The sequence below is a fragment of the Calypte anna genome, chromosome 1, assembly GCF_003957555.1.
Source record: "Calypte anna isolate BGI_N300 chromosome 1, bCalAnn1_v1.p, whole genome shotgun sequence".
NCBI classification, from domain to species: Eukaryota; Metazoa; Chordata; class Aves; order Apodiformes; family Trochilidae; genus Calypte; species Calypte anna.
Genome location: NC_044244.1, coordinates 155,017,918 through 155,035,281, shown reverse-complemented (window position 1 = coordinate 155,035,281; position 17,364 = coordinate 155,017,918). Strand labels below are relative to the sequence as shown.

General features: G+C 36.2%; 1 protein-coding gene across 2 annotated transcripts in view; it reads left to right on the top strand.

Moving 5' to 3' along the window:
• Positions 1-17,364, top strand: part of NDFIP2 (Nedd4 family interacting protein 2) — a 41,835-nt gene that overhangs the window by 12,125 nt on the left and 12,346 nt on the right. Inside the window, exons 2-5 of one of the 2 annotated variants that reach the window (XM_030451775.1) lie at positions 4,181-4,382; positions 5,671-5,798; positions 9,642-9,701; positions 12,809-12,896. In XM_030451775.1, coding sequence (XP_030307635.1) covers positions 4,181-4,382; positions 5,671-5,798; positions 9,642-9,701; positions 12,809-12,896 — 478 coding nt within the window. The remainder of the gene's footprint in view (positions 1-4,180; positions 4,383-5,670; positions 5,799-9,641; positions 9,702-12,808; positions 12,897-17,364) is intronic. The other variant, XM_030451783.1, reaches the window with a different exon arrangement.

The following is a 17,364-nucleotide window of genomic DNA, read 5'->3' as shown; positions in this document are numbered from 1 at the left end:
TTTTCCACAATTTTTTTGTGCTGAAAAATCTGACGCTGATTTTTAACTTGCTCTGAAATGAAGTAGTGAGTCATGCTTTATTGAGCTTTACTGGGAGGGAAAGTGAAGGGTAAAAATCATATGAAGGAAATTAGTATTTTTTCCTTGTACTGAACCTTCTTTAGTAGTTACCACGAGATTTCAAGTCATTGGTGGCAGATGAACCATTATTCCTCAATTTGAATTTTGAATGTGTGTCCTAATATAGATGTATCTTTAGAATAGAAGCATCATGACTTTTGAGCCTGTAATGTGCTGTAATTTGAGTGCTGCAAAATCAGGGATTTAAATACTGTAAAAAGTTTAATATGCTTAATAACAAAGTATTCCCTTTTTAATTGTAAAACTCCGTATAGTCAGCCAGATACCTCACGTACAGAATAAGATGTGAAGAAAAAAAGGTCTTTGTGCCCTGCTTTTAAAATGGAAGGGTGGGGTGTAGGAGAAGTTACTAATTTACAGTTGTTTTTAGTTTAATAGGTCCTGGTAATTGTTTTGGCCAGAATCTTGGCAAAAGCAACTGTATTGCATGCTACCATATAATGATTTACGGGGGATCTGGGAAGGGGCTGAGACAGTGAACCATGAGTTCTTCCTCATTCTTTAAAAGTGGACAATATAATCCTACTGTTGGAGAGAAAAAAGGATTGGATACAATTTACTTACTTCTATGTTGTTTCAGGTTATATTTAAGTACATAGCATAAGTAATGCCTTGAAAAAGATGTTTTTTCTGTTCCCTTCTAGGTGTTTTTAGCTTGGTTTCTATGGCAATGAAGCTATGCAGAGTGGCAGGCCTCTTTTTACCCTGTCTCCAAAAATAACTTCTAAATTCACCAGCCAGTATAAGCCAAAATTAAATGGGAAGGGGGAGGTTCAGAGGTAGCCAGGTTCCTACTGCTTTCAAGCCAAGTGGTGGTTCTGCAGACAAAGGTAGAGTTGCTACAAGACAAAATGATACTACCCTGCTGGGATAGGCAGCACTTACTGGGGCAAGTTCTGCATTTCTGTTTTGTGGTTTGTTTTTTTGTGGTGTTTTTTTTTACCTCAGTGAGTCCCCCGAGAGGACATGAAGTTGCTGCCTTGTGTAGAGAGTAGGATACAGGACACTTGAAAGTGGACTAATAAAAGCTGGTATTTGTTCATGGAGCAACTTGTATTTATTATTCGAGCTGTAAATAGTCAAGCTGCTTGATCCATTTCCTGTCATTTTTGTGATGGAGTATTCTATAGGAAGTGCTGTGATTTTTAAGTTGCTGCATCAGGATAACTTTGGTGCCTTTCAGAGCTTCTGAAGGGTCTTTACTATAAAGACAGGATAAATAGAAATGCCTGGTCCCTGAAAATGAGTCCTACAAAATAAAGAACTTTTGAATGCTAGAAAGGGAATAATGAGACTCTTCTGTATGGAGCCCTTAGGGTGGAATTTTTCAGTTTCTTAATTGCAGTTGCTGTAACAGTTGAATGACTTGTTAACTCGGTTTTTGAAGGCAAGAAGTCTCATGTGTTCTCCCAGCCTCATGTTACCGCCATCGTTTGTAATTGCTACAAAATTACAGATGATTTGGAGAAAGGTAACTTTAAAGAAAGCATGGGGAAGACAAAATGAGTTTTCTTGGTAATGTCAAAGTGGGTTTTCAGCAGTTGTGTACTGTCTGACCAATGAGCTGCTGTGGTTCTCAGTGTGTTGTCAGGATAGTGTCAGCAGATTATGGCTTGGTAGGAACAAAAGTTGCAGTGATTTAAGTGGAGGGTGAAAGGAGAGGAAGAATAGAGGTAACAGACAGAAATGCATTAACAGGGCTTTACTGCTTCCTAGCACTGCTTACTTGCTCATAGACCAGGTTCCAAATGCAGGTGGGTGTATCAGCCATTAGTGTAAAAGCATGCCACAAATACTCTGTTATTTGTCTCCTTGTTAATCAAAAGACAGTTCTATTTTAGCTATGTCCATTTGCCATACTAGAATTTTATTCTGAATGATTTTACTTAATTTAGAACCATAACATTTATAGGTCTCAGTCAAGCTGCTTTTCTGACCTGCTTGACTTTTTTAGAATCAGCTCTTTTTGTCTTCTCACTTGCTTTCTGTATCCCTAAATAGATGAGGTTATTTTTGAAGTGGCTTTGTTTTCCTTGGCCTTAACTACCCTAAATGACTATACATATTTCTCATATTGCTACTACTGTTGGATCACTGATTAACCATTAAATAACCTGATTGCTAAGTACCCTAACCCCCTCAATAACCCTATCAGTTCCCTTGACTGTGACTTTTCCTTAATAGTATGTGCTCATGTGTATATTGTCTGTATATGCAAACTTTTGAAATCTGTTTTATGTTTGTAATCCCTGCTGCTATCCGTACCTTTTTATTTATAAAGAAAAGCATGGAATTTATAATCTGCACAACTGAACATTAGCCAGTGATGTGCCCTTGCCCCAAAGAAGGCCAAGTGGCATCTTTGGTTGCACTGGGCACAGCATTGCCAGCAGGTTGCAAGGTGACCATTCCCTCTGCTCAGCATTGGCAAGGCCACAGTTCTGTGCTGTCCAGTATGGGAGGGAAATGGACATGCTAGAGAGAATCCAGCAAAGGGTCACCAAGTGATGAAGGGACTGGAGCATCTCTTCTACGAGGTGAATCTGAGAGAGGTGGGACTGTTCAGTCTGGAGAAGAGAAGGACCATGGGAGATTTTATTAATGTATGTAAACACCTGAGAGGAAGGTGCAAAGAGGATGGAGGCAGGCTCCCAGTGGTGCCCAGTGACAGGACCAGAGGCAGTGGGAATACACTAAAACACAGGAGGTTCCTAGGTTCCCTCTGAACTTCAGGAAACAGAGTTACGGTTGGGTTTCTTTTGTTTGTTTTTATAATATGAGGGAGACTGAGCATTGGCACAGGTTGCCCAGGGAGGCTATGGAATCTACATTCTTGGAGATATTCAAAAGCCATCTGGATGTGGTCCTGGGCAACTGGGTCTAGGTGGCCCTGCTTGAGCTGGACCAGATGACCTCCAGAGGTCCCTTCCAACCTCAGTCAGTCTGTGAACTTTGATGTGTGCTGGATATACAACAATTTTGGTATGAATGTTGCACTACTTAACAAGCTCACCTTCTGAGAAGGTGCTTGCTTTTTCTTTTCCTTTTTTTTTTTTTTCTTTCTCAGCAATGGTTGTATTTTGCCTAATATGAAATTAATACATACATGTTGTTAATATTTTTGTTACAGAAATTAAAATAATATTTTCCTGTGGGTTGTTTATAGAAAATACCAACTTGAAGTTACATAATTCTTTTTTCAGATATGTCCAATTTACTTTATTTTAAATACAAAGCTTCAGTAGCAGGTATCTAGGCATCTTGTAAGTTGGCACTATTGTGAACTAGTACTTTTTAGTTTAATGCTTCTTAAAGTTTGATTTGTAGTCTAAACACTGTCAAGGTAGCTAAAATAATCAAATATCTTCTGTAAGAAAAGGTATGAATTCCTAGATCTGAATTCTGTGGTTTTAATCAACATTCTTAATTATCCAAATTCTTATTTCTGTGTATGCTTAACTGGACATGTTCTTTTGAAACTGCATTTTCAAGCAATCAAACACATCAGCATCTTGAAGCTTTGTAGGGAAAGGATTACTTTCTGTATTTTTTTTCTAAAGGAAAAGCATAGTGTTTTGCAAAGTCTCAGAATTTGAATGGAGAAGCTCTTTGACAAAATGCAAGAGTATGAAAATGTCAATTATAAAGTAGAAATGTATCTTATTTCTTCTGGATTAAAATTGTAAAATATATATTTAAGTTAAAAAAGTGTAATACTTTATTCATATGGTAGGGAACATTTTGTAGTCAGCATTTTCTCATACAGTAAACATTTAAAAATACCTATTTTTAAGATTATTAACACTGATGAGGAATCCGTTCGGGAGTAGGGGAGTGGGGATAAGCAGTTAAGATTATCTTTATTTGCTTAAAAGGATTTAACTGAACTACTTAAAGTAGTAACGTGCTGCTTTGCAAAAAATTTTGGCTTTGTTGAAGAGTAATCTCTCTTTTTCAGGAGGGAAGTACTGCAAGTAATTGCTTTGTCATGGAAAGTATTCCCTAAATACATCTGAAATTGTTGTGTTTTTCTTCTAAGCTTCACAACGAGGATGACCCCCCAGAGTCTTCAGCAGCTGAGCAGCCTTCCACGTCTACAGAGCCTACGCAGACTCCCCAGACAGCAGCCTTATCTGAAGCAGATACTTCCCCTCCACCTTACTGTAGCATAGCTGTAGAAGCAGCTGCAACCCCAGCTTGTCAGGGAGGAGTGTGTCTGAATCAGCACTTTGTTCAAAATGGTAGGATGCTGCGGTAGTTTCTTCGTTTCTTTTTTTCTTTGTTTGTGGGTCGTTGGTTTTTTTTTCCTTTTTTTTTTTTTTTAACTTTGTTTTTTTCCCTAGGCTTGCAAATGCAGTAAAAAGCTGTGCTTTCATGCACAGCCCTTTGTCTGGTTTGTTCAGAAGCAGCACACTTCTAAGTTACACCGATTATTCCAAATTGCTAGACTAAATGGATGTTCATTAATTAGTGTAATAGGTCTTATTTAAGTCTGCATGTAGTTAGTTTAGTTCCACATTTAATCCACATCTTTGAGCAGTGCTCCATTATTAGACCTCATTAGCAATTTTCATTGCCTATTAAAAAAAAAACCAAACAAAACAAAGCATGGATTTGTCAAAACTTGAACTTCTTAAGTGCGCACTATTGTTTGGCAAAATCACTGCTGTTAAATGATTCATTTTGCTTTTAAGGCTCTTGATAAACTTCTTGTAGAGAATAAGTAATGGGGGGGTGTATTTTTCTACAATTATTTGCAGCTCCCTTTGTTATGAGGTTGTGTCTTTTTAAGTATGGGAGACTTAACAGCGGGACGCGTCAAAATCCCTGTTTAAGCAAAGTTGCTTGGATTTGCATCTCCCATGTGCCAGAAAGTAATCTCCAACCAAATTTTTTATAATTGATTTAAGGGAGCAGTTTCCTGTCACTGGGGAAGGTCAAGGTGTCTTTAAAATAATTTTCATTTATTTTGTTAATTCTATATGATGATGGTACAAGAATCAGGTGTATGGTCCATTTTTGTAGAAGGAATGTTTTGAAAAGAATGTGATAAAATTGTAAATCTTGGATAAACTGATTTTCATAGAACAACTGGAGTTAGCCACAAGATGATACTGATGAAAATATAAAATTGCTAATGGACTTAAGTAACTAATTGATGTTGATAATTTAAAGGTTTTTTTAAGGGCGTTTCTCTACATGTCTTTCGTATTAGTTGATAAAAAATCTTTCGTTGGAAAGCCTAGGGATGTAACTTGGCAAATAATATTTCTTGTTCATTAATTTATTGGTTCCTTGCAGTGTCTAGTTTAAGGTGTCTAGTTCGAGTAGCATCTGAAAACACCATCAAGCTGATAATTTTTTTATAAAAATAGTGGTTTTTTTCACGTACAACTAGAAATAAAAGTACCAATTTCAGCCTCTGTTCAAAAAAGTATACTTTATAGGTCAGTGGTGATATGCATGTAAAATGTAATATATTTGACATCTTTCAGGCTTGAAAATGCATAACCTCTTTATTTTGAACAGAAACACACAATGAATTTTATCCTGTACCACCTCCATACAGCGTAGCTACCTCTCTTCCTACTTACGATGAAGCGGAGAAAGCCAAAGCTGCAGCAATGGCAGCTGCTGCAGCAGAAGTTGCCCAGCGAGTAAGTGATAGAGTTCTGCTTTATTTCAATTTTGTGAGACATGTTAGACTAAGTACTTATAACACTTGGACTCATATTACGGCCTAATTATCAAAATAACATTGAGATGGTTATTTATGTATTTTATATGCTTAGTGATTGTATAGGTATTGAGAGTTAATTGTAAAGTATTATGAAAAGTGTATCATATTCTCTATTTTCTGAGGCATAGCTGCTTTCTAAACACCTTTAAAAGCCAGATTTTGCCCTGTTTTAATAATTTATCCAGTATTTTATCATCTTTTTAATTAGGTATTCACTACTAATGCTACTTTGTAGAGTTATTGCTGATGTTTAGTGTTTCAGGTGGTAAAAAAAATAATGAATGAAGAAAGTAGACCTTTAGAGAAGAAAGAGAATTCCATCATTCTGGAAGGGCCAAAACCCCAACTAACATAGATCTTTTTTAAAAAGGAAAGATCCCTGTTTGCTGTATGAAAAGTTTTAATATTGGAGTTGAGAGAAATGTTCCAAGAATGTAAAAAAACCAAAAATCTCACACCATGAGTTATGATAAACACTAAAGTAATAGGTATACATTTAGTGCCTATAGTTTTTTTAAAGAATTAACATTATAAAGATTAAAGTGTCCAAAATAGAAGATTGATATCTGCAGTTAGTATAAAATGAAATTTTTTAAAGCAAGTTCTTCCTTTTTATCTTCACAAGATTTGGAATTTGGAAATTGTGCTGTTTGGTACTATTGACCATAATATACTATACCCAGATCAGGCTTCCAGTGTTTTCAATAAAAGTCTCCACTTTGAGATCACGTGATTGCATTTCAGATGCATTTAAAATCTTACTGGCTGCAGTGTGCTTGTGACTGGAAACAAAATTCTGCTTATCCAGTGGAAGACTTTTCCTTCTTTAATGGCAGTTCAGAAATCAGTGCACAGTACTCACTTTAAGGTATGCACAGCTAAAGTTAAAGTGGATTTGTATAACACCACAGTGAAAGGTGTTACACATATCCATTTTATAAAATACAGCAGGGAACCAGGAGCATCTGTCTGGTTTCTTGCCAAGTTTCTGCTATGAAACAGTGTTTTCCAATTGTCACCTTGTAACTCCTTTAACAAGAGTATGGATTCTGTGTAGTGTCTCCTTACTGCTTTCCATACAAAGTGAAATACTGTTTTGAGTTAAACCCTTAATCTGAAATTATAAACCTTTAAACATATATTCAGAACATTAGCAACTTTTACTTTTAGGGTACCATTGCCCGCCCTGTGAGGCTTCAGACAAGACATATGCAACTGTCTTGCAAGATTCTTTTAGCTTTTCTCTTTGTATATATAGAACCCAATGGAGTGAAATTTTCAGATGTACAAGCAAGCTTTCTTGACCTGAATTCAGGGAAATTCTCAAGCTAGGATTCATCTAATTTCAAGAAAAAAGCGAAGAGGAAGAAACCCCAAACAAACCAGTGTTGTTTTTTTGTAGACTTAAGTTTTTTTTAATTTTGGAGAGCTCTCCTTCTCACATGTTCAGGTCACTGAGTCAGAAGCATCCTTTGCCCTTCCTTACAAGGTTCTGGCTGAATTACAAGTTTTTTAAAAACGAGTTACTGCAGCTGGTAGGTACAGCCTGCAGTGGAGAAAATGTGTGGAGTTTGTCTTGCCTGAAGAAGTTAAGAAGGGAATGGGACAGCAGATGTGCTGTTGACAGCAATCTCAAGTGTTCTGTATCAGAGTAGGATTATGGGACTAAAAGTAGATACACATTATGCACTTGTCAGCTTCTGGTGAAAACACTGAAACTGAGAAATAGGGCTTTCTGGTGTGTCCTGAAGGAGTCTGATTATTCTTGGCCTTTGGTTAGAAGAGAAGGGGAAAGCCACCTGATTCAATTGCAAGGGCATCAGTGATAGGTGGAGGGAAGAACGGCAACAGCTCTCGGGCTCTGAAGTGTGTTTGGAGGAAGAAAAGTCTGGATTTTAGTGGGCAAGGAGGTAGCTGACAGGGACACAGGCAGGGATCAGAGAGGATGAGTCTAAATCAAATGAGGAAGGGTGAAAGGAGAGCAGTGCTATGGACAGAGTACCAATATTTAAATGAGAAACAGGAAGGAGAAGGATATACTGGCCTTGGTGGAGAAAGGAACCCAAGTATAGAGAAAATGCTGTACTGGGAAAGGAGCTGAAACTGGTGTGTGTGACAAGAGAAGTAGAGAGGGAGAATGAATCTGGAGTTAAGAGGTAGGAGAGTAGGATTTGGTGATAGAGTGATAAATAAGCTTTTACATACTCTGCTTTTCCAAAACAGTAGAACTTAACATTCAAGAACTAGATGCTGGCACCACAATAATTTAGCTTACTTATTAAAAATCAGTAGAAACACTGTTGTTCTCCCCTTGGAGATGAGCTAAAAGGTGATAGATTTACAGCAGTACTACATACAGATCAGAAATCTACTCAGTGTAGAGTCAGAGTCCTAGTAACTGCTAAGGATCTCAAATTTGATTGAATTTCAGCTCAGATTACTTCTGTTTTTTTCTTTTTTTATTTTTAAGCACATGCATGCAAGCACACAAGCTATATTAAAGAAACATTATTAAGGCTGCAGAATTGAGATTTGGGGGAAAAGGAGGCAGTGCTGCAGCTGACTTCCAGTTTTGTAGGTGATATGAAAATTATGTGGCAGCACAGTTTTAATTACTGCCATTTTAATTACTTTGCTATCTATTACTGCCACAAAATCTCTGCCTTATTTAATACCACTGATGGACCTGCACTGGAGTGGACTAAGACTGTGTAGTAAGGCTTTCTTAATCTGTCAGATGGCTAGAATAATAAAAAAGGTCATATGGTGGTGAGAGTAAAGGTTTGCCTTCTTGAGGGGTAGGGTTTTGATCCTTAGATCTGAAAACCCATGATAGAACAGATAAGTGACTTGGCACTTTTGGTATGTATGTTAGTAATAGTTTTCTCACTTTCACTGTCTTAGAGCTTACAAGCAGTGATAGCTTTGGACAGTATCAGACTTGTGTATTACATACTTTAAAGAACATGCACAAAAAACCAGGTTTTTACTTTTTCAAGTAAACCCTATGTCATGTAGGGTTTTTTCAGTTTTTGTTTTCAGCCTTGCAAAATTAATGCTCTTTTCAATGTGAAATCTGCTGTGATCCATGCCTCTAGTTTATTCCTTGTAAAATGAGGATATATTACCTCTTCATCACAATAATGTGAACAGTTGGAAAAAGTTTAATGTCTTTGTGACCTTGAGTGATACATAAAGCTTACGATTGTTTCATAGTGTAGTCCAAAGAGTGCAGTAAAGGAAGCTACAAACCTACTCTATGAGCAGGAAAGAGGAAAATGGTACAAAAAGGCTGTACATTTACTAAACTAGTTTCACCCCTTTTTTTCCCAAATGAGGTAACAATTTTACTAAACTTATTAGTGTGATCACAGACTTCAATCACAGGTCCTGCGTGCACAGGCTATTTGAAAATCCAAACAGAAAAAATTCTCGAAACTTTCAGTAATTGTTTTTGTAGTGTTTTATGTGTTTTTTCTTACGAGAGTACATTTTACATAAACATTTATTTCAAGTGCTCCCATGTAGCTAAGTGTATCCAAGTTGAAGCAGCCCTGTGTCATCAGTAGTGACAGCATTAGTTACCCTCGCTTGTGTTGTTTCCCTTTCAAATTCTGAAGGTCCATTTTGAAAGGTTAAGTTAAATGGGCAAAAATATTGCTAAAAGTTAAATGACCTGTTTGTATGTTGCAATGAATGGCTTTTACTTAATGCTTTTCAGTTGCATTTGTCTTACATTTTTCTGTTTTTACATGCTTAGCACGCCCAGTTTAGGGAGTCTAGGAGTCTGTTTGATGAAATATTCCTCAGTCGACCAGAGGTATGGTATAGTTCTCTCTAGTTTAGACCTTAACTATGAATTTTTCTGCAGACAAACAAATGCTCCTGGGGTTCATTGTGCCTTTTTCCCCCCACCATTAACTTCTTCATATTGTTTTGTATGCTGAAGGGATCATTTATGGGTTTCATTACATAATTTGAACCTTTCCTCAGAACTTTTTCTCTGTAAATCCACTGCATTGACAAGAGTTTTGTCAGTTTAGTTACCCAAGGGGTCCCTGAAAATGAGCTCTTCACTTGATTAAAGGTTGTTGTCTCACTATGCACCATTCTGGGTTTAAAACTCTCATAAGTTACAAAGCACTTGGGGGAAAAACCATTCTTTTTGCAGAAGTTTCAGAGACATTAATGTGACAGATTTCAATAGATGCTGTCTACCATTTGATGTCCTTTTGCACAGAGAAGTTATGTTGTGTGACATGCCATTTATGTTGACAATATATTTTGATGTGTAGCTACTTATTTTGTAGAAGCAATAAGTTTTCTGTTTATACAAATCTCAGCATGTTTTGTCAACAAGAAATGTTGTCCATTATCCTTATAAAGGCTAAATTTGTCAAAACTGAATATGAGATACTGAAGTAGTATTATGTGTTTTTAAATTTGAGTGTGTTATTATATGATGTTCTTATTAAAAAGAAAAAAATATAAGCAAAAAATTTACGGTTAGATAAAATTAGCAATATATTATAATTATTATACATACAGAAGTATGTATATTATAATACAGAAGTATTATAATGAAATTGTGTCTAGTTATAAGCATCAGCAGAGAGGATGGTCATCCTGCATTGTCCTCATTCCTCAATGAATGGTGGCAGCTAATTATATTGTGAAAGAAGATTGAGGCATTTGACACCAACTAGATCAAATGAGGCCTTGGTGGAAGACATGATAATAGTGAGGCTTGGGCAGTGGCTAGTTAGTCTGCAGGACTGATTATAAAACCACATAATGCAAATTGTTGTAGATATAGACCAAATGTAATTTAAACGGAGGAAACTGTTTCTTAAACATGCTGATAATTTTAGTATTCTAGTTGTGAATAAAACTTGATTTAATTCCCTCTTGACATGGAGTGTGATAAATTACAACTTGTTCACACTTACTGCAACAGTGCCTGCTAGAAAATGTCTGCTCTCATATCTTTTGGTTATGTATTGACCTCTTTTTGTCACACGTGTAATCCTTAGAGAAGCCTGTACCTATTAAAAAAAACCTGCTAAACCATTTATTTTAGTTGAGCAAAATTTTCTGAAGCAACATTATGCAAAGAGCATAATTCACTAATTAGTTTACAAATGCCAATCTGAAGTACAACAATTAGCAGGCAGTCCAAAAATTGTTTCATATAGGGTTTAATAGATCTTCTGAAATTTAAATTGAAAATATTTTTTGTTGTCCTGCCTTGAAAAAGGATTTTCTGTGGCATACTTTTCAGACATAAGCACATTTAAATGTAGCTCTTCATTAAATGCATTTTTAGTCCTTCCCTTTGCCCTCCCTTCCCCCTAATCAGTCTTGAAGCTGCAGCAAAGTTGAGCTAAATACACCAGCACTTTCATAGTAATTTAACATGACCATTTACGGATATCTGAAATTATGTAGAGTTGAATTTATAGCTTTTATAGCTGTTTTTCATCTAGCTTTTTATGCTTGCCTTAGTATTGTCTGTACCAACAGCAATGTTTTTAAATTTATCTGATACAGATTCCTGGTTAATTAATCTGAAATGAAATAGCACAACTGGAATTTCATGGCCATGTTGTGAAGTGTAATGCTGGCTGCTTTTAGTTGGTACAGTTTGTTCTAGCATAATTTTAACCATAGTTGCTATACCCTGGTAAACTATTTTGCTGTGTTGACAAAGGTCAATGTGTCAATCACATGGCAGAGCCACAGGTGATTGTTCAATGCCCTTTTAGATATGAACCTCTAATACAAAGTAACATTTGTTACAGTGACTGAATAGTATGTTAAAATACAAAGTTATTTTGGTAGCTAGTGTTTGCTGTGGGTAAAACAGCTAGTAGATCTCACTTGAATTAATCTCCTTCAATTTCATATTTTTAATAGGTCATTTATTATCTCAAATCTAAAACATTAAGATTAATCAGAGAGAAAAAATAGGAAACGAATATTACTCATGCTTCATGTCTAAACCATGTTACTGCTGCTACTGACAGCATTATTTAATTTTTATGATCCTGCTTTGTTTGGGTGTTATTTATTTAAGCTTCAGCAGGGTCCTGCTTAACTGGTTTTCATTGTGTGCTTTTTAGTAAGTGCTGTCATCATGAAAACTTTACGTTTCCAAGTCTACAACTGCAGCAACATTGTACTTATGCTCAGAGCTGCATATGTAAGATCTACCGAGTCCTGATAAAACCCCCTTACTTTCAATATCTTAAGATCTATCATTTTGACACGATGGGATAAATTTTGAATTGGTTTTACTGACATCTCAGTTTACCTTTGTTTGACTTAAAATACTGCTTGAGGTTGGACGGCTTCTTAAACACTTTTGATGTGCTCGCGCCCTCTGGTGTCCCAGTGTTTTGCTTTGCTTTGCATCCCTTTGCAGGGAGTTTTAGGGTGGTGAGATTGTCTAGTGTAGTGCTGTTGCATCTGCAGTTTATTGTAAGATACTAACCTTATTCTAAAACCTCATTATGTATTTTGGGAAGCACTCAAAGACTTTTCTGACAGGAAAAAAACCCCCTTACTATGTAATAACTTTTAAAAGAAAATATTTAATAGCTTCACTATCAAGATAGTTACAGTAAAAGAATTTCTTTCTCTTGGTTTTGATTGTCAAAGTACTCACCTGAAATCACTTCTAGTGTCATTTAATTTGAATAGGAAGTGTGTACACATCTTCAACAGGAAATTTGTGCTCTGACAATACTAGCAACAAATAAAACTTGTTTTATATGCATTATTCTACTTTTAAATTTCATTGATGTGGACGTGTTACAGAAATGTAAATTTTCTTCTAGCTTTAGAAAGATAAATAATAATGTAATCCTGCAGATAGTTCTTGTAAAATAAACTTTTCACTAAATTATCACTAACCTGTAAATCCAGGAAGAAGAGTATCCACCACGTGATGATTTCAGTGATGCAGATCAGCTTAGAGTGGGCAATGATGGCATCTTCATGTTGGCATTTTTCAGTAAGTTATCTTGTATCCCAGACCTACTTAGGTGTATCATAATTGTACTTTTAAAAATGGAATATAAAAGATAGCTGTGATAAACTGCATTAATGTACTCTAATGACTGCATTTTTTTCACCTATACGTAAACACTTCCTGTTCCAGATGTAGCAAATGTGTTGCACTTTGTCATTGGGGCATCTGTCACAGCCGAGGGGACAAAGCAAAATCATAGTAAATATTTTGAGGGATAGCAAAGCTGCACTGTTACCTATGGATTGGGAAATTGTCATCTTGTAGTTGGACAACCCACTTCAATAAAGACTGGATCCCAGAAATCTGGCGGAGTTTTAAGTAGAAAAATTCTGTGGGAGTGTGATGATGTGACATATAAAAGTTGCTGATGTTAGTTAGAATAGTGCACTAAACAGCTGTGGGTGGATTTTTGGAACAAATCCTCCAACCATGCTCATTTTTCAAATTGAACTAACCAGTAGCATATGAAAATGTATTACCTTCAGGTAATGTCTTAATGCAGCCAGCACTACTATAGCACTTGCTCAGGTACTGTGTGTGTGTACTCTGCATGTTTTGAACTCATGTACTGCATTGAGCAGTTAGTTTTAACCACTCTAAGTTACTTCTAGAAAGAAGCTGCTTCTGTTTTGCCAAATGCATATTTCTTTCTCATTTCTGAGGATATTTTCCCTTTCTAAAATAAATGTGTTTGGCCGCTTGGTTGGAAGCTTGTTTTTTGTGGATGTAGCAGTTCTTTCCAGCATTCATCAGTGTGAAAGCTTATTAGCCACTGAAGTATCCTTTTTGTCTTTCAACCTAGGTTTCATTTAGGTACTTTTTTCTTTAATGTCTTTCACAGTCTCTGTATTTAACTTCTTTATTTAACAGAACTTTCATGGAAGATTTTTTTCATGTTGGTGTACAGTCTACTTGGACAATGTGGTGTTTGCATCTTGGGATAAAAAGATATGTGTCTACCTCACACAGCAAACACATAAATACATACATAGGGTAATATAGTGAGTTTTCTAGTCTGACCTCTTTCCATAGCAGAACCACATTTCGGATTCAAAAGGCAGGGTATTACTTTTTTTTTTAAGTTTTTTTTTTTTCTCTTTTTCCTCCTTTCCTATGGGCTATAACTTTCTGTGTTTAATCTGTTCAGGTTCTGTACAGTGTCAACTTGTTCTTAAGTCCTAGTTCAGACTGCACTCTTGCCGAGTTAAAATACAGGAGAGCAGTGTCAGGAGCTCTTCCTTAGTGAGAGGAGCATAGAACAAGTGGCTTGTTCCATGTGTGCTCTCCCACCTTTTCCCATTACTATTATGTACAGTGTTGGTAGGAAGGTCTTGGGGAAGAGGTGGGCTGCCTTTATTTTGAAGATAGACCAGTGAAGTTAACTTTTTAAATTTCACTTTCAACTGAAGTATATTAAAATAAAAATTTTAATGAGCTTACCTGCCTACTGCAATCAAGTAGTGATACTTAGCTACCATCTAGTGGTTGTTGCCCAAGTTGCATAAAATTGCAGTTTTGAGGCCATCTTCTGGCCAGGTCTGTTTATTTGGGGGTTTTGTTTGTTTTAGGAGCTTAGTGCATGCACATTTCCAACCTGTTTCCCATCTAAGTTGTAAAGTACTGTTCTGTTAAGATAACTAAATAGAATGAGGCAATATACTCTAAAGAAAGGAATTCCTTTGTGTGAACAAGAGGATTTTTGCTTTAGTACTTGATTCAGAAACCAAGTGGAAAAATTTGTAAAACAACCTATTTTACTTCTAATATGTGGTGAAATTAGGTGATTTAAGGAAATGTTGCTTTTGAAATCTGAAGTTGGTGAGCAAAGAATCTGCTCTGTAATGGTCAGGGCTGGTGCTTTCGGATGGTAAATGACTATTGGTGAATTAATTCATTTTGCTATAAGTGTGAAACACAGCAAATTTTGCTATGAGATGTATCAATACTTATTGACAGTTTTTAAGTCAGCTATGCTTTATACAGCATAGTAGGAACTTTTCAGAAGGCCAGAGAAGGTTGTTAATAGGAGAGTTGCTCAGAGTAATTATTTTTATTATTTTTCTGTGTGCACAAAAAAAGGGAAGCAATTTCTAAGTTGTTTCTTTCCATTTTGAACACAGCTGTAATGGTGATAGAGTAACTAATTACCCAAAGGGTTTGGTTTTCATGCTTAATCTGCCCATACCAGTAGTCTTTTGGTTCACATCTGACTGGCTTATCCTGGTTCATTGAGTGAGAAGGTAGTTTTGGGAAGTAATAAAGGGTTTACATAACTTTCCATTATATTTAAGGATTGCTGGATCAACTAGCCTTTTTACCTGTGGGCCCCAGAAGCAATTGCAGAGCTCATCTGGGTTTTCTGATAATATGGAAGGGAATTTTGAATTGCCCCCACAACCCAGGAAAAGTGAATATTAATTTGAAGCTCACAGATGGATTTATAAGGAGGAAAAAATAGAGAAAATGTGATGCAGATTTTCTTGAGTCATGCAAGAGAAGCTGAAGTAAAGTGATTAGAATGAAATGGCAAATGTTGAAAGGAAATATAGAAATTATTTTTTGGAGTGCTTATTTCTTGCTGATTATTAGGGGACCCTAACTGACCTTCGTATGCCATCACCTAACTTCTTTCTTAATGTGCAAAGAATTTGGATTATGTGGTTTCACCATAAGCATTAGATATAACATAAAATAATTGGAACAAGGAAGCTTCTAGTTAGGCATTAGGAAAAAATTACCAACAGAAGTAATGATGCAGTAGAAATCAATTGCTTTGGGAAGTTTTGCCAAAAGAACCAAAACCAAACAAAAACCAACCAACCAAAAAACCTTTCTATTGAAGTTTATGATAAATTTATGTAGTGGTCATCACCAGACTTCAGGTGAGCTCTTCAGGAAGGAGCAAAAGTGTCCCAGTTCATGAGTGGAGTAAATCTATGCAGGATGTAAATTTTGAGGACAGAATGAAGGGCTGTGTCAATATTGCTTTGCAGTTCAGTGAGGCATTGACAAGAAATACCCACAGATTAATAGATTGATAATGACATGGTACAGCTTCAGACATCTTCTTGCCTTGCTCCTTTTGTTATCAGAGATTTAAGAATCACAGTGGGTACAAGCTTGTTTGTCAAAACTACCTTGAATTATTTTATTCCAGCATCTTTGGAATTGCCAACAGATTAAAGACCTGATTTTTAACTTCACTTTTTGGTATGAAAGATCTTATGCCACTCAGAATAGAGGACTGGTGAGTGTGGAAAAAGCTGATGGATAACCCTCTTCCATGTCAGATTCTTAATACTTTTCAAACATTTAGACATCATGTGCTTTGTATTTGAGCTGGGGCTGTTGTATTGCAAATAAAGCAAATTAAGTTACTACATATGCATAATTGCTTCATTGGATATTAAGAAGACTACTTATTTAAAATACTTTTAGTCCAAGCCTTCTCTTCCCAAAAGCAGCTTCCTACCTGTTTTTTTTAGTAAGAGTTTTTGTTATCATGACAAAAAAACCTATTAAAATTTATACTCTTTCATGTGTATATTTTTTTATGTGGATACATGAATATCAGCTTACTTTCTCCTCTTGTATCTTGAGGAATCTGTAACACTCAAAAATCTTACTTTTATCAGTCCAGCTTGTCTGTATGGTGTTACAGTAGCAAAGAAAGAGACCAAAATCATGATGCCAGCTCAGTCAGTGTGAGTTTTGTCTAAAGGGTTGAAATCCATTAAAAGGAAGAAGACAAAAGTTAAAAGTTGGATTCTAGTATGTATCCAGATGCCAGTGATCTCTGTGATGGGAAAAAAATTCTTGTTGCAGAGTGTTTGGTCTTCAAGTGGAAGTCTAGAAGATGAACATAGAATGTGTCTGTATGAAGAGGGTGGGCAAACAGAAATAACAAATGCTTTTTTAGTTAAAACCGTGCTGTGGTTGTAGCAAGTCAGTTCTATCTCATCTTTGGGAATTTTTTTCTTCTTTATGTTAGTGTATCAGTGTCAGACCAGGAGTGTTATCTGTGTGAGAATGTCACAGTAAACTGAATTAATATGAAGGATCAGGTCATCTCTTAACTGCTGAACAGTGTCATTTACATTTTGCAAAGTGGGGGGACACAGGTGAATAGTGGAGGACTGCATTTGTTGCAGCAAGAAAGCTCACACAAAGACTTTGTTGTCTGTAGTAGATGCATCTAGAGAAAATGGCAGGTGCTTCTTTAAGTGGTCTCTCCTCACCATTGTGTTTTCTTTCTTCAGCTTCATGAAGAGTTTGTGCTGTAGGTTCTCTTTGGCAATATAGGGATGAAAATTATAGACAACTTTATTGCAATAGTTAGGTGAAGAAAACAGAAAACAACATTAGTGACCTGCAAATTGATGCAACATTAGGCCACAAAGCTCAGACAAGTTGCATGAATGGCAGAGATACATGTGAAATTGTAGTGGAA